The sequence below is a fragment of the Trichosurus vulpecula genome, chromosome 1 (assembly GCF_011100635.1).
Source record: "Trichosurus vulpecula isolate mTriVul1 chromosome 1, mTriVul1.pri, whole genome shotgun sequence".
Taxonomy (NCBI): Eukaryota; Metazoa; Chordata; class Mammalia; order Diprotodontia; family Phalangeridae; genus Trichosurus; species Trichosurus vulpecula.
This window is the reverse complement of record NC_050573.1, coordinates 552,083,763-552,101,790: the sequence shown is the minus strand read 5'-3', so window position 1 is coordinate 552,101,790 and position 18,028 is coordinate 552,083,763. Positions and strand designations below refer to the sequence as shown.

At 40.2% G+C, this 18,028-nt stretch overlaps 1 protein-coding gene across 1 annotated transcript; it reads right to left on the bottom strand.

The window, feature by feature from the left end:
- Positions 1-1,229: 1,229 nt before the first annotated feature.
- Positions 1,230-16,903, bottom strand: GDE1 (glycerophosphodiester phosphodiesterase 1). Its single transcript, XM_036741860.1, has 6 exons — positions 16,319-16,903; positions 9,483-9,658; positions 7,552-7,657; positions 5,173-5,265; positions 2,406-2,617; positions 1,230-1,907 (listed from the first exon to the last, which is right to left on the bottom strand). The coding sequence occupies exons 1-6, from the start codon at positions 16,577-16,579 to the stop codon at positions 1,760-1,762; spliced, it is 996 nt and encodes a 331-aa protein (XP_036597755.1). The 5' UTR covers positions 16,580-16,903; the 3' UTR covers positions 1,230-1,759.
- Positions 16,904-18,028: the final 1,125 nt, after the last annotated feature.

Genomic DNA, 18,028 nt, shown 5'->3' with positions numbered 1-18,028 from the left:
ATCAAAACACACAACCAGAAGAAGGCAGCAAAGTCAAAGCTCCTACATCCAAAGCCTCCAAGAAAAATATGAATTGGTCTCAGGACATTGGAAGAGCTCAAAAAGGATTCTGAAAATCAAGTAAGTAGAGGAAATATTGGCAAGCAAGATTAACCTGCTTATAGAAGCTTGTGTGCCAATAGTGGACAGTATTATTGACCTAGAGAGGGTTTCAGGTATTTGAGCTCAGAAGGTAGTGTGCATCTGGACAGCTAGGTGGCACAGTGGACCTGGAGTCAGGATGACTCAGCTTCCTGAGTTCAAATCCGGCCTCGGACACTTACTAGCTGTGTGACCCTGGGCAGGTCACTTGGCCCTGTTTGCCTTAGTTTCTCATCTGTAAAATGAGCTGAAGGAGGAAACGGCAAACACTCTAGCACCTTGAAAAAAAAAAGGTAATGTACCTAATGTCCAAGCACCAGTCTAGCTAAGTAAATCATGAGAGGCTTAGTCACTACATGATGAATATTTTTGGACAGTCACTTACGAAAATGATCTAATAAAGTGCATAAGGTTGTGATGTACATCACTGGAGAGAGCACCCCACTGATGAAATCACTGATACACTGAAGTATATTTCAAATATTTTTTTCTATAGGCCTATGATCCTCAAAAGCATTTTCAACTTAAGTGCCAGAGACAGTATTAAGAGCTGGGCCTGGCAGATATATAGAATGAAGTCAAAGAGAAAATCTGGAATGATTTAAGAGCAATGTAGTCAGTAGGTCAATTAGGACTGGCTTTAGGAGGTTATTTCTAGCTATCTTACTATATTCTTCAGCTTGGAATAAAGCTTTAGAAAAGAATGGCTTTCACTAAAAAGAATAGTTCATTTCTTTTTTGGTAGGGAGATTCAGTGGAAGGGCTAAGAGAGGCCATTATGAAGAATTCCCAAGATGTTTACCCTTAATCTGTTAGAGAGGTATTATACAATTTAATTTCATTTGAAGTAGCAATGGAAGTTTTATGGAAGAAATTCATGAGGGTCTAAAAGATTGTCATTTGCTGTAGTCACTAGGTAGTACAATTCTATCTATCTATCTCAACTGCTTTAAAATAATCTTACCAGCAAGTGTACTTTCCCATGATTTGTGTTTAAATTGCTATAAGTGTTAATAATCAGCATGCCCAACACACTTGATGGGGCCTTATATTAACATGAAAAAGTAAACTCTTTCCACTACGTTACATACCATTTCTTTCTCCAATTGTTTATTACTTAGGGTGCTGTATGTTTAATATACATTTTAACAATTTTATTAGTATGGTTCCCAAACCTGACTTCCATAATACATTGTTCAACATGGCCAAATACGAAACAGTGGAAGAACGCGTTAAGTGTGAAAAGTAAGAAAAGGCCGGGTCCGAGTCAACATGCATTTGCAGTCATTTTTTTTTTTCACACGTACAAATCACATGAATCTGTGCTTATCACTACTGAGTATCTTTATACAACTCAGTTGGATTAGGGGCAAGCAGTGGCAAACCTCCTCACAGACCCAATTCCCCAAGATCAGCCATGACGAACTCAAGCACACTACGGAGTCTGGTGTCAACCACACCATTCTGCTCTGATTCAAGTTAAAATGCAACTTCTGACTAATACTTCAGTGAACCACCTGATCCTCAAGAACTCAGGGCTATATCTGGGTATTTGGATTTCCCTGAATAAGGATAGCAGAGGTTTCTGAAACCATAGTCCCTGCAAAAGGGCAGTGGTCTAGAAATGAGGGTTACAGTCTTCTAACATGCTGTCAGTTATATAGCTGGAGTGAAGATGGCTTTCGTAGAATTTTTTCTCTTCATAGGTATTCACAGTCCAAGCAACAACATGAATCCCTTTAGCTGACCATCTCTTCAAATAAGCTCTGGGAGAAAGGGAGAGGGAGAGACGCACAGATAGCCAATTAGGATACTGAACAACTATCCTTTGTAACTACAACAGTTACTAGGCAATAGTAGGCAACCTACAATAAGCAGAGTACAGAGAAATGCTTGCGAATACAGAATAAAGATAAAACAGACTATACCCTCAAAGGGTTTATAATCTCTTAAGAACAATAAGACTGATAAACATTAATCAACAGAAATATATAATTTCATAATTGTCAAAAAGGGTGGTTCAGAGGTTGAGAGATTCAAGAACAGAAGGTTCAATGGGGGAAGGTTGGGATTTAATGGAAGGAAGAATACAGGGAAAAGGAAGATACAACCCACATCACAACTGCAATTTCTTCACTTTCCCCCAGTTTTTAAGAAGAGCTAGTGAGCTACCATGTTGATGAAACTTTCATTGAAAAAACCTAACTTATTCCTTAAAAGCATCAGAATAGGGTGAGGGAAAATGATAAAAATTTTCAACTTACGTAGATACAAAATCCTTCTGCATAAGGAAAGCTGAAATTCCACAAAGGTACCACAAGATATTATGCAAACTCCAATCCAGGAGAATATCCAGCAGCATATATAAAAAATGCTTCCAAAGAGAGTCAAAGCGTCGTTTCCCATCTCCAAAATAGCTAAGGCTCCAAGGTCTATGGGTTAAAGCTGTCACAACATTACGATCTGCCTGCCTCATCTGAAAGAGAATTTTGGAGAATAATGAGTGAAGTTACAAAGGACAAAGTTTTAAATTACGCCTTTAGATTTGGTGAATGTACTCAATAGAAATTATAATGTGAAGGGTGGATTGCAACTTTTTGCTTAAAAGAACCTCAAGATTGTCTGAACCCAACTTACTCTTCCTGATCTCCCTCCCCGCTCCTTTTCTATTGAGCAAATAAATCACAAATTCTTAGTTGTGTTATGACTTTGTGAAGGCCTTATCACTTCTTTGGACCTCAGTTTCCTCAATGTAAAATGGGAGGGGAAGGGGATGATAAACCAATGCTATCAAATTCAAACAGAAATGAGTGCCATTAAGCTGTATATAAGGATCCCTGTGGGACTCGTCTTGAATTGTTTCAAACTGAAATATTACCTATGTTCGACTGTATTTTTATCTTGTTAAATATTTCCCAAATACATCTTAATCTGCTTCAGGCTGCACTCAGGAGTCTCGCAGGCCACATGTGAGCCTGCTGTATATTTGACACTTCTGGTGGGATAGATCCTCTTGAGAATCCCTTCTATTTAGTACTTGAAAGTACTAGTACTCAAAGTCTGTGGTTGAGACTTTTTCAGCACATTGTATGAAATACTACTAGTTACAAAGAATCCTTTTTTTAAAAAAAAAAACAGAAAAATTTTAAATGATTATAAGGCAATTTCAGTATTTTCTAATATTGAAGATTGAAGTGTTTAATGTAAGCTAAGGTCGATTCTGGCCAGATTCCCTAACTGATCCTCTATCTCCTAAGGTCGGTCTCTCTACAGTGTCCTAGAACCTACTGCCTCTCATCTTCACCAGCAGACTTCTGCTCCAACCATTCTCCTCAAATCTTTGCAGGCTGGCTTACAACTTGTTAAGGCAACTGAAACTTCTCTTTCCAAAATTTCTAGCAATCTCTTAATTGCCAAATCTACTGGTCTTTTTTTTTTAATCCCCATCCTTTCTCAACCTATGATCAAAACAGATGATTTGCAGTCTTAGCACAGTGCCTGGCACATATAGTAAGCACTTAAATGCTTACTCCTCCCTCTCCCCATCTGCTGTACTTGACACTGTTGACCATCCTTTCCTACTAGACAACTCTTTCCTCTCAGGGTTTTTATAACATTACTCTTTTCTGATCCTCCTCCTAGCTGGATGACCACTTTTTCTCCATCTACTTTGCTGGTTTATCATTCATCTCATTCCCCCTAACTATGGGTTCTGTACATTTCCCTAAGATTCTGTCCTGGGCCCTCTTCTCTTTCTATGCACTCTTGGTGACCTCATCAGCTCAACCATGGATTTATCATCTCTCTGCCGAAGACTATCAGATCAATATATTCAGCTCTAGTCTCTCTCCTGAGCTTTTATCCCACTTCATTTAGTGGACATTTCAAACTGGCCATCCCAGAAACATCTCAAATTCAACACAGCCAAGGCAGAACTCGATTTTCCTTCTCCCTAAACCCACCCTTCTTCTAAACTAATCTATTTCTATGAAAGGCACCACCATCCTTCCAGTCTCCCAGGTTCATAATCTCAGTGTTATCCTTGGTTTTTCACTCTCCACCACCACCATATGCATCTTGCTGTTTCTACCTCCATAACATTTCACACATTTAATTCCTCTAATCTGACACAGTCACTACCTTAATTCAGGCTCTCATCACCTCTTAACAAGATTACTGAAATGACCTCCTAATCGGTCTCTGTACCTTGAAGGCTCTCCCCATTCCAATCTTTGCTCCACACTACCATTAAAGTGATTTTTCTTAAACACAGTTCTGACCCTTTCAATCCTATACTTAATAAATTCCAGTGGTTTCTACTGCTCCTGCGACCAAATATAAACTCCAATTTACCTTTAAAAGCTCTTCAAAACCTGGCTCCGATCTATCTTTATAACCTCAATGGAGATTACTCCCTTCCTGCACCCTGCAGGCTGATCCAGCTAAAATGGTTTTCTGCTCCTCACACATGACTCTCCATCTCCCACCTCCCAGCCTTTGCACTGGTTGTCTTTGGAAAGTATTTACTCCTTATCTCTACCTCACAGAATTCCTCTTCTTTCAGCTCAAGTACTAAAAATGAAGCCTTTCGTTTGCATTTATAATCTTTGTATTTGTTCTATGTCAACTTACACATGTACTTGCTGTTTGACTCATTAGAATACAAGCTTCTTGAAAGTCAGGATTATTTAAGTTGCTATAAGCATACCCCTATCACCTAGCAAAGTGACTGGCACATGGTAGGAGCTTAATGAATCCTTACTGATTGACTGATTCATCTGGGTAAAGTCCAGTACCAAAAATGTGAAAGTTAATACCCACATAGGGCCTGGTTGGTGAGGCCTCATTTCACTGTCAAAGGCTAATAAAGCATCCAACTCATGACTTTTATGACAAAGGAGGCAGATGGTTGGTGCTAACATGTATATAGATTATCAAATGTTACTACTTCATTTCAAATTGGTATCTATACTGACACATCAATATTATCATCACAGATCATAAGTACTTGAAAAAAAGATTACATTTCACCTTATAGATAACTTCTGGCATGAACGAGCAGACAATACTGATGTTGTATAACTTAGGAAATTCCATATACATATGTTTTAGAGCATCAGCAGCCTATAGAGAAGAAAATGAGAGATTCATATGTACAAAGCCATTTAAAATATGTCAGTCAACAAGGATTAATCATGTACTGTCTATAGCAATGCCAAATAATTCAAAGAGGTTATTGCACGGGACGGGAGGGAGGGCACCAGAGTGAGATGCTAAAAGCAATACAGTAAGATCTCAAGTGTTTAAACTCACATCACATAGGACAGAAGCTGTAGCATTGCTACTTTTGTTTTCTACTTCTCTGTTGGTAGTCTCACCTCTTCACTGTACAGGTGGGATGCTCCTAGAAGGAAAGGTTTGAAATTCCTTCCCCCATATCCTGGCTTAGCTTTCAGGAAAGTTCCTTTAAGCTAAAATATTTGATAAACATTTCCATAATTCTAGAATAGTCACCAACTAGGAAAATAGGGAGCTCAGAGAACAGGGTGCTCTCCACAGGCCAGAGCCCAGGTATATAAAGGAAAGTACAGATGGCACAGTATAAAGAACCCTGGGCAGGGTCAGGAGAATCAGGCTCTGAATTCTGCTCTGTGACCTTGAGGAAATCACGTCATCTCTCTGGGCCCCTTCTCCTCACCTACAAAACGAGACTTGATTATCTCTAGTTCTAGTTCTAATGAACTGTAAGAAGACCAAGTGAATTAGAGATGAATAGCTTGGCATACAGATACTGCATGGTTTCATTATTTTATTTGAAATACTGGACATTCCTGGACATTCCAGGAACATTTAAATATAAGCAATGAGATTCATATAAATGAAGTAGAAATGATCCAAGCCTCTTCCTGTCGTCAGTGAATGAAAACTGACTTCATATGGATAAAAGTTTTTTTTAATCCCTTGATAGTATGAGTTTAAATTCTGTATGCTGTTTTATTTTCCTTTAATAGCTCAATTTTTATGTATGTCCAAGTCATGTCCAAGTCATTGAAATGCTTGGTACTTTGACACATTTAAAACTTGGTACTCCTTGGTACAAAAATCAGACTTGGTACACTTTGGTATACATACAACTTTTTATGTTATTTTTTTACTACCGTAAAACCTTTTTAAAAAACTAAATCAAATACAACCCCAACATTTAACTCTGGATATTACTATTCTAGTGCTTACTACTGGAACTAGAGACATCCTATTATAACTCTGCATTTTGGAGGATAAAGGAAGAAAGAGGAGGAGAGCCAAGTGGATCCTGCATAGGTTGCCCAAACCTCTCTATTCCCGGCACATTAGGAACTCATCAGGAATCTTATTTCCATTTGCAACCCCCGCACAGAAGCAAGTGGGCCTCTCTAGTATGTGCGAATAAACTTAGGCTTTCCTCTGGGTTTGTCTATTGACTGAATATATTGTTATATAACATGATCAGGAATCTCTAACTAGACAAATGAAATGTTACTGAGACAGAACAAGCTCCTGCCTTCTCTGTTCAATGAAGGGGGGGGGGGGCGCGGGGGAAGGGAAAGCAAAATCATCACTCCTATATCCCACTTTAAGTATGAATGTATCTTATTTTACAAAATAGATTTTTGAAAAGTTGTCTATAAACTGAGTCATGTTTTCCCAGTGATTTTCATTATAATAATGTGCCTATGTTTTCATGGGAAAAAAATTTTGGTTTTAGGATATAAAACTTAAGAATATAGCAAATCTTCTGAGAAGACATTTAAAAAACATACAGTGACTTCCTGATAAAAGAATGCCCTTAGATATGTCAGAAAACACTGTACCAGAAACCATGTTTCCTTGGGATAAGATCCATGTGAAAGGAAAATGTATCCTCTAAACTGCCTATATAAACATCCTAAATAGTATTGATTCTGAAATCTTAAATTTATCAGCCAAAAGCAACTGCTCACACACTGTGCTTCCAAAGCTTACAGTTTTTAGGTTTAAAGTGGTTTATTTAAGCAATTTTTTCTAGGCTTTAAAATTGTTTACTTCACTAGGTCTCTGGATAAAATGATCATTCTTAAGAGATATAAATGTGATCAGCATTCTTTTCTGGTTTTTGCTAATAAAAATAGCCTGACCTTTTCTCCTCTCTGTTCCTCTGATATGCTAAAATATTTGGATTTCCCCATCAGGAGGTAATTAAGAACTACTGAACAATACATTTTCTACCTTATCCTATGAATTTATACTTCTTTATGATGAGATTTAAGCAGAATATACCCGTATTAAAAATACATTTATGACAAAAATCACACCTAAAATGATTAATTTTGAAATGATGGGTGGCTAAATAGGATTTTTTTTAAAGTGAAGGTCCACAGCATAAAACTGTACCATAGTTGCATGGCTCTTGACATCAAAGTAGATTGTGAGGTTATGATCTAGGCATTCCATAATGGCTTCCTTCAGAGTAGGTATTTTTTCACCAGGGAAATTATTCCTATAAAATGGAAGGAAAATAAGGTAGAAGATCACAGGAAATGAAGAGAAAACGAAAAGTTCACGTGAACAGACCTCCCCTTTATCTTGCAGTTCAAGGAAACACTATCAACCCTGGTTTATTCTGCTCAACCAAACGAACCAAATTACGACCACGCAGCAGCCGAGCTAACATCTGTGACGTAATTCTAGCTTTGTGAAGCTATGTGCAGCGAGTCTACAAAGAAAGGAGTATGTGTTATCTCCAAAGAACTGCGAGGCTGCGGCTTCGGACCCAACGTCCCAAGAAGCAGGAATTAAGTCCCTTCGGAAAGCCTAAGAGGCGGCTTTCAGCCGTTCAAGAACAGCTTCAGCTTTTCAATTCTTTAATAATTGATCATTTCATTACATGGGCACTCACTCTGTCAAACGCACATTGTAAACTCTCTGTATTTAGGGGGCAGACTTTAAGAACTGCTGTGACGTCACTGCCACCAACCTGATAATGAGCCTCTCCAGAACTGTCTAGTCTGGCCATCACATGAAAGAAATAAGGCTGGCACACTCAAGTCTCTGGGGCTAGACGGTCTACAGTCTTAGCATCGCTACACCATGATGTATAAGATTTCAGCGTAGAAAGGCCAACAGTACTTCTTTCAGAGATGGACTAATAAAGAAAATGAAGGCCAATCACGATCTTATCTTCCCCTAGGTAAAACGGGGGAAAAAGTTTTTCCAATACATTAAAAAAAAACCAAAAACCCAACACTTCACCTCTAAGGGGTTCCCCAGCCCTTTTTACACTCATAACAAAGCAACAATATAGTTGACTACAGCGAGCAGCGGTGGTCAGAAGAGGGAACAGAAGTAGCCAGTGTAAGAATTGTACTTTCCTATTCTTATCAAAATTCTTTTTTATGCATTCATTTTGATTGTTCTGGGAAAATAAGGGGACATTCATCTTAAGAGCACAGATGGATCTCGACAATTGGGTTAATGGGCTCTGTGTATGCTAGGAGTATGTGTTCAGGGTGTTCTGTGCAAACACAAGAAACAACCAGCAAGACTTGGCTTAAGGTATCAGGCCTGTTTTAATACTTTCATGACTTTTAACTTGAATATTGATGAAACATGTTTATTAAGTTTACCACTGAAGATAAGTTAAGAAGAATGGGTGATGTTTTAGAAATATTTTAATTATATTTTATTATATGGAGAAGTGAGAAGGAATGTAATGATGTTACTTTGGGACCAATGTAAAGTACCAAGTAATTTGGGACCAAGGAGGTAAAAACAACCTACACAAATTAAAAAAAAAAAAACAACCACTGTTTTAGTGCAAGTGCAACATAAAAGAATATAAAGGTCTTACAATACATACTAAACACCAGCAGTAAATTTAAATGTTAAAAAAAGTATGCTTTGGGAAAAAATAACTAAGAACATATATGAATACCATATATGCCTAGCACTGATCTGGTCTATATAAATGTCCTAGATGCAATTATTCACCTGAAAAATATGGATAATTTAGAGTTTTGAAAGAATAATTTTTTAAAAATAGGAGTTAACCAAAATTACCAAAATGTTGTGAAACAGAAATATATAGAAAGTTTAAAGGAAGTGATGCAATTATATGACACAAGTGACAGTCAGCAAATACTTACAAATGACTGCCACCATGCCCCACTTCCATCTTTGCTGAAATGCCTGAAAGCAGCAGGGTACATACACCAGAGAGACTTTTAGGGTCACTTCCAAATTTATGACAGTTATCTACATAGGGCACCTCCCATCAATCTCCAAACCAATAAAAAGATAGCTAAAAGGGAAGGTGATGGACTTACTTCAATCTGTGGTTTGCTGCTGGATTAAGCTTCCTAACTTCAGCAAATGTCAAGTCACTCAAACGACCCGTTCCATCAGTAGTCCTATCTACCGTCTCATCATGCATTAGGACAGGAACACCATCTGCCGTAAATTCAACATCCAGCTCCACACCTGTTGCTCCATTCTTAGCTGCCTTAACAAAAACATAACAATATTAATGTCAAATGGCCGTAATTGTCATTTTTCAGTCTAATCACTAAACCAGATTAACAGGGCTGAGCTCACACAGGCTCAGGTAGGCATTTGTGGGGAGGAAATTCAGAGGACATCTCTGTCACAGAACCTAATCCATTCTAAAATGTTAAACAGAATAACTAGCAGCCCCACGAGGAAGACGGAGTAGGACACAGGGCAACAACATACTAATATCTGGTCTGGGAGAGGTAAGATTGGGTGAGGCACTGCCAACGTAGGTAGGTCACCACAATGTAGAGCCTTGAGCAGGACAGTCCAGGCTTTGGTCCAACAACAGTTGAGGGCAGTACTGGGTTCCTTTCTTGGCACTACATTTTAGGAAAGGTTTGACAAGCTGGAGGATTGTCCCTAAGGAGGTAACCAGGTGAAGGGACCTGACATCATGACCCTGCTGTAGGAATTCTGTTTCAAGGACTGTGGATATTTAGCCTAGCAAAGAAGACTTCCATGTAGACATGATGGTGGTCTTAAAATATTTGAAAACGTGTCAGTTAGAGGAAGGGTCAGGCTTTTTCTGTGTGACCCCATGGGGCAGAACTTGCTGGATAAATGGCAATTTAGGCTTTCTGTAAGGACGAATTCTCTAATTATTAGATCTGTCTAAAAGTAGAATGAGTGACCTCAAGAGGCAGTGATAACAATTTAATTATATAGCACTTTAAGGTTTACACAAGTGGTTTCCTCAAAATAATCCCAATGAGCTACTCAGTCGTGTGTTAAGTATTATCCTCATTTTACAGATGACAGAACTGAGGGTCAAAGAGATGAAGATTGTGTGTGTCGTCACCATCTGGAGTCACTATGCTACTTTTTTGGAAATAGCATTACACCTGGGATTTGAATCCAGGTTTCTCCTAACTCCTGCACTTAGAACCTTGGCCACAATCCCCAACTGCCCCAAGATAGTACACTCTCAATCAAGAATATATTAAGCAAAGGAAATGTCTAGCTAAAAAGTCCTTTTGGTAACCTTCCATGACAAAGCAAATTGCACAATAAAGCAATATTCTCTTCCACCTTAACTAGTGGGGTTAATCACACTACATTATGATTTAATACCAGGGCAGAGAATTCTGTGCAGTCTTGAAGCCAAATGGAAGATGGGGCATATAATCTAATGGGCAATTGTACCTCATATCTTTATGACCCTGGTGTGTTGGTAACCAAAAATGGGCTCCTTAGCACTTAGTCAACAAGTGCCCTTGACTAGTTTGGCTTTTTCCCCTGAACTGAATGCTGTTTGTATGTTGGATTGGAGTAAGCTTGTCGGCCCCTTCACCTTGCTTCCCTTGCTTAAGCAGATCGAAAGAACCTGTGCTTTCCCTGGCGTACCTTACCCCCCCCACCCCCCGCAGAAGCCGGATGGTTAAAAACAGCTTCCGTTGGAGCCAGAAGCTGCTACAGCTACAGCCACAGCCAAAGCTGAAGCAGGAGCTCCCGGTAGCAGAGCTGACCTACTTGAGGACTGAGGAGTGCTGAACAAGGACTTGAGGCCAGTGGGTAATCTTTTTACCATAGAAGGGAAGCATGTATATGGTTTTGCTTTATACCATCATGCTTCTCTGTGGCCTCCTGGTTACTCTTGTGAGGCGGACTTATTGGGCCTGGAAGCTTTTGATCAATATATCAAAATGGGGATGCTGGTTTGTGGGTTGGTTACTGTGGAGCCTAAATATATGCTTTGATTCTTCTGCCTCCTACTTCGAAGATTCCTTATATCTTGCAGTTCCGAAACTTTCAGACATATATATGATCCTCTTTGAAATTATAAACTCTGCCCTCATACTACATTTGGCGACAAGGATGGGATGTATCCTAGAACACCTGGTGGGCCTGAATCAAAAGTATGTTCAACACTTAAAAAAAATCTATTTAAAAACAGTCCAATTTCTTACTATCCAGTTGTGCAAAATGCTGTAACTTCTTAGTTGACATCAAAAGAGACCAACATTTCTATCCTTATACCTCTGTACTCTATGCTAACTACCACTGAGTATAGTATATAATTGGGCAAAGGAGAGGGATTTGAAAATTGTAATGTTAGATGAATTGCTACTTTGCTAACAGTGGTAATTAAAAGCCACAAGGTACAAAAGAAAACAGACTCATCCAAGATGCTGTTCCTGAAAACTCTAAAATCTACATGTTCTCATTCGGAACACAAAGAACCTCAAATTTTGCTGACGATAACATGAAGTAGTAGAGGTAAGGAGATAATACATTACTTATAAATACAAACACGAAAATGACCATTGGAGGCTAACAGACTAGTAACTCCTGTGAGATAAGAATAATTGTTTCTCAGTAGTCTCAGGAGAAGGAAGGAGCTGTTGGTTGAATTAAGCCAAGAACTTTTAGTTAAAGATTAAAACTGGATACTGAATCTTAGTCTACAGTATACTGACTTGAGGTTGTAAATCTAAGGAACATTTTATTCATTCAAATTAAATCAGGTTCTTCAGGATGGTAGCATATCCTCTAGATAAAGAAGATTTATCTTCATTTCAAAGTTTTATTAGTCAACTCTATTTGTAAAATAAGAGGCTGCCAATTCAACAACAAAGAAACAAAGTCTTCACAATGAAAATTAGCCAACTCTGAGGAAAATGTCTACTACAAGGCTAACAGTTTAGTCAGATGTTTTAAATTTTAAAAGATTAATTATCATATAGAAAGAACAAACGTGAAGAAGTGGGGAGTCCCTAGTCAGTGTGAATTTGGTAAAAGCAGAAAATTTGGATTGGAATAGCTATAGACTATAATGACTAGTAAGACAGAAAAACGGCATATAGGACTTAATTTTTCTCAGTTGATCCTTTTAAAATGGCTGGTGATTATGTTTGTCACTAATGACTCACAAATGTTTATATATCAGTTTTGTTTATCCTCTTTGCTTAATGTAGTAGCTCTGCTTAATTCCCAAGGTCTGATAACTAGTTAGACAGCTCACTCTATTTGCACATCCAGGATGAGCCAATTTTCTTTTGTTTACCTCATTAGCTTTAACACCCAGATGTTTCTAGGTGACAGTTTTGAATTTTGTTTATTAGTTATACTGAATTTTGGTCAATAGCTTAAACATGGTAGGGCATAAATATAATAGCTAATTGTCTTGAGAAGCTTTCAATATTATGATTTATCATAGGCCATACTCCTCTGGGTTATCAGAAGCCTCTCTTAAGATTTCCATACCAACCTTTTATTTATTTCTTAAGAACTTTATGATTGAATTTTTTTTCTATAATCATTTTTCTCCAACACAATTATATTTAGAACTTAATAAAATATTTTGCATAAATGATGTAATTATTAGTTACCCTAAAAGGCACATTTCACAAAGTTGAGTCATTTTAATGATTCAATAACTTATCAACAGCTGTGGTACATAGTGTCTCTTTCCCATCACAGAATAGATCCTTATTACCCGGTATCAGAAAAATGAGGTGCTACTGTACTTTTATTCATTTTTCCTCATTAAGGTCATCTTAATTTATCTACAACACAGAAAATAACAGAAAGCGGAAAAGTCCAAGTTTCAACATTAAGAATTTATAAGACCAACAGAAATTAACATTTACTTGCACTGAAGCCCAGTTAAAGAAACAGAAATGCATAAATTCCATTCATATTTCATTATCAATTTTATTATTTGTATTTAGTATTTTTAAGGAACTCCTTTTCCCACTGTCTTTCAAAAAGGTAAATAATGTTTTACATACACGTTGCAATTTTCTTTTAATGTTTGCTACAGCTACACTGTAACATCTATTTTCACAGCCTACTTAAGATCTTGGATTCAGAGCCAGAAAAGACCTTACTAGAGCCTAGACCAACCTCTTCATTTTGGAGTGAAGAGGAAACTATGTGACTATTTCCGAGGTTGTAAGTGACAAAGTTTTGATTTGAAGTCAGACAGTCGGGCTTCAAATCCAGTGCTTCTCCAATGATACCGCACTGTTTTCACCTTATCAGAAAAATCTTTTCAAAAACCCTTCTCACAACAAACTAGTTCAGTACTGTACACACAGTAACCACTCAATAAATCTTCAAATGAAGGAAGACTATATTGCACTCGGGCGCTTATTACCACCTAAAAACTCTGGAAAAAATACTTAAGATACACTGTGCACCTTTGTTGTTTTTTAACTAGGCTTGGGAATGGGAGTTAACATGCAGTTTGAAGCCACCATGCAGGACAGGTCTGCCCAGGGTACTTCCCTGCTTTAAAATGTTGTTGCCTTTAGGATAAGATAAAACAAATAAGAAAAAACTCCTACACTGTTTGGCATTTAAAGCCTTTCGAAATATAGTTCTTGCCTATCTTTCTAGATTTCTTTCTGATCACTCCAGTGCATGGACTCTACATTCTAGCATTCTATCTCCACCTCAGAAGGCCTGCCTGGGGCCCTGCACTCCTCAGGTCCACCTTCTAGAAGCTTTCTTTAGGAGGAGCTCAGGGCAGGTGGTAGAATAGGTGGACCTAGACTCAGAAGACCTGAATTCAAATCCTGCCACACACCTTACTAGTTGTGTGATCCTGGGCAAGTCAACTAATCTTTGTCTTAGTTCCCACAATTGTAAAATCAGGATAACAACAATTCCTCCCTGGGTTGTTTTGAGGATAAAATGAGATAAGATTTGTAAAGTGTTTTTCAAACCTTAAAAAGCTATACAAAGGTCAACCATTACCTAGTCCAGAGGAGGGGAACCTGCCACCTCAAAGACATGTGGCTTTCTAAGTCCTTGGGTGTGGCCTTTTGACTGAGTCCAAGTTTTACAGAACAAATTCTTTTATTATGGGGATTTGTTCTGTGAAGTTTGGTTCAGTCTAAGGGTAGCACTTGAGGACCTAGAGAGTCACAATGTGGCCTCAGGGCCATGGGTTCCCTACCCCTGATCTAGTCTAGTTCCCTACATTAAAATAACAGAGGCCTGGAATATTTAAATGATTATTTGCACAAGGACATACAGCTAATGTTTAGCAGAGCCCCACCAGATCACCTGAATGGCAAAGTCTCATGCCTTATCTAAATATTTCACTTATGATACCTTGAGTCACATCATCCAACTTCATAGTTTCAAGGGTCACAGGACTTCTGAACAGGGAGAAGAGGAAGTAGGGTGGCCAAAGAACTACCACAGAGGTGATATCGCCTATTTGTCTGGGGCAGAGGTCCTTAACCTGGGGTCCCTAAACCTTTTTTAAAAAAATATCTTCACCTACCCAGCAAAACTGAATACTTCAGGGGAAAAAATAGATTTTCAATGAAACAGAGGACTTTCAAGCATTCTTGACGAAATGACCAGAGCTGAATAGAAAAATCTGACTTTCAAATATAAGAATCAAGAGAAGCATGAAAGGGTAAACAGTGAAGAGAAATCATAAGGGACTTATTAAAGCTGAACTGTTTACATTCCTACATGGAAGGATGATACTTGTAACTCATGAGACCTTTCTCAGTATTAGGGTAGTTGAACAGAATATACATATATATATAGACAGAGGGCACAGGGTGAGCTGAATATGAAGTGATGATATCTAAAAAATAAAATTAAGGAGTGAGAGAGGAATATATTGGGAACAGAAAGGAAGAAATAGAATGGGGTAAATTATCTCACATAAAAGAGGCAAGAAAAAGGTGATATAATGGAAGGGAAGAGGGGGTAGGTGAAAGGGAATGAGTGAACCTTATTCTCATAGTATTTGGCTTAAGGAGGAAATAACATACCCACTCAATTGGGAATCTTATCCTAGAGGAAAGGAGGGAGGAAGGGGATAAAGAGGGGGAATGACAGAAGGGAGGAAAGATTAGGGGAGGAGATAGTCAGAAGCAAACACTTTTGAAAAGGGACAGGGTCAAAGGAGAAAAATAAATAAATAGGGGATGGGATAGGATGGAAGGAAATATAGTTAGTCTTTTATAATATGACTATTATGGAAGTGTTTCGCATAATGACACATATATAACCTATACTGAATTGCTTGCCTTCTCAATGAGGGTGGGGGAAGAAGGGAGAGAGTTTGGAACTCAATATTCTAAAAACAAATGCTAAAAATTGTTTTTACATGCAACTGGGAAACAAGATATACAGGCAACAGTGGTATAGAAATCTATCCTGCCCTACAAGAAAGTAAGGGAAAGAGGATGCGGGGGTGGTGGGGAGTGGGGTGATAGAAGGGAGAGCAAATTGGGGAAAGGGGCAATCAGAATAGATGCCATTTTGGGGTGGAGGGGAGGAGAGAAATATGGAGAAAATTTGTAACTCAAAATCTTGTGGAAATGAATATTGAAAACCAAGGCCACGTCTGAATTCTGGTCTTTCAGGTCCGGCTCTCCACCTACCTGCTTTTAATGACAAATAATAATGCACATCGCATAGCACGGTAGGATTTGCAAAGCGTTCCTCATACCTTGATCGTCACGGGGGGCTGCTATCTTATCACACACACTCCCCCCTCCCGTTTTACAGAGGAAGAAACTGAGGCTCGGAGAGGTGCAGCGAGTTCAGCAAGGGGGCACAGAGAGACCCAATTTCTTCGGGGCTGGAAAGGGGCGAGCGGAGACGCTGGGGTGGGGGAGGGGCGCCCCTCTCCTACCTCCCGGATCGCAGCCAGCGTGTTCTCAGGGGCATCGTGGCCGCCGCCGCGGTGAGCGATGGCGGAGATGCGGCCGCGGGGCCGGAGCACCTGCAGGGCCCGGCGGTTGGGCACCGGCTCGAAGCTGAAGAAGCGCAGCAGCAGGTAGAAGCTGAAGGTGAAGAGGCACGAGTTGAAGGGGCTGCGGGTCAGGATCAGCAGCAGCACGAACAGGAAGGAGAAGGAGGCCAGCAGGCCCCCCTGCTCCTCCCACAACCACATGTCGGGGTCGGGGCCGGCGCCGGCGCCGGCACCCGCGGCCTGCGGGACAGAGTCCCGGACCCGCCGGGCTCCACGAAGACAGAGAGGCGCAGCCCAGCGGCACGATCCGAGCCGTCACCCGCCCAGGGCCCCGGCGCGCACAATGGCGGGCCCGGGCACATCCGGAAAGGTAGCCTCGGCTCCGACCAATCAGCACCTCGGAGCTGCCGGGCATTCAAGGCGGGGCCGCTGCTATAGCAACCGGACCTAGTTTGGAGGCCCGAGTTCCAGGGAAACTTGGATCGGACTCCACAGAGGCTGGCTCTCAAAATCTTGGCTACAGTCAGCGGCGATCTGCAGGACGGCCGCTAAGGGGCGCAGCGGCTGCGTTGCAGGCCCTGCAGGTCAAAGGAAGCCTCAGACAGCTCGTGTGTGCAAGTTACTTAGCCGCTGCCTCAGTTTCCCCATCTGCAAAAAGGGACGATAATAAAAGCACCTACCTCCCAGAGTTGTTGTGAGGGTCAAGTGAAATAATATTCGTAAACCACTTCGCAAACATTAGAGCACCCTATATCAACGATCTGATTAAAGAACGCTGCAATCACATGTATTGTAAGGCACTTAAACTTCATAGCGGAATGAAGCAAGTGGAAGAGTTTTGGAAGGCGGGTTCTCCGGAAGCGGGCTATCACAGAACAGCTAAGAGATCTGGGTTCAAGGGCTGCTTTGCCTTCCATTTTAAAATAAAATCCTCTTCCATCCTGCAAGTCTAAGGATGTTGTAAGGCTTTGGATCTTATCTATGAAGCAGTTTGCTTACAGAGAAACTCCCCTGGTGAATATAAAGTCATTTCCTTAGGAGAGATCAGATAGTCTAAGAGAACTTGTTTTAAAGTGCCATTTGTCACATCAATTCATTCGTTCATGGAACAGAACTTGGTTCTCGTTCTGGCTCTTCCATTCATTCGTTCGGTGTATAACCTTGATCAAATGGAATTCTCTGAAGCCGTTTCCTCATTATTAGTAAAATAACTACGCTCTGCTTGTCCGCTATGTGGCCTTGAGCAAACCACTTAAACACTTTGGACCCTTCTGGGAAGCAGGGAGTGGTTCATCCACCCGGGCGCCTTGGACCAAGGTTCATGGCCATGTCGATGTTTGTAAAGCCCCGGTGATGCGTAGCCAGATTAGTCTGATAGACAGCATCGTAAGGTCCCTTCCACTTGGTCTGGTATATCAAAAGACTTAGTCAAGAACGTAGCTTTCGCGCTTTTCCCAACCTCCTTTTTTGGAGGGGAGGGAGGACAGAAGCTTGCCTCTGGTGAGAACCACATATCCCAGGATGCAACGCTGCGCATCCAATCCTGGAGGCCAGACCGGCGACGCGCGGAGCCCTTCGGGAGTTGTAGTTTCAGGTGGGTAGCCCCATAGCGGAGGCAGTCCCTTTACTCCCGCCCTCCGGCACCGGAAG

Bases quoted from the DNA above. Each gene is read 5' to 3' on its own strand.
- GDE1 (XM_036741860.1), bottom strand. From the start codon at position 16,579: ATGTGGTTGTGGGAGGAGCAGGGGGGCCTGCTGGCCTCCTTCTCCTTC. The intron at 7,658-9,482 runs GTAAGTCCATCA...TCCATTTTATAG, and splicing joins GCAGCAAACCACAGATTGAA to GAATAATTTCCCTGGTGAAA. The intron at 2,618-5,172 runs GTGAAATGTAAT...ATTCTCTTTCAG, and splicing joins TGCCAGAAGTTATCTATAAG to ATGAGGCAGGCAGATCGTAA.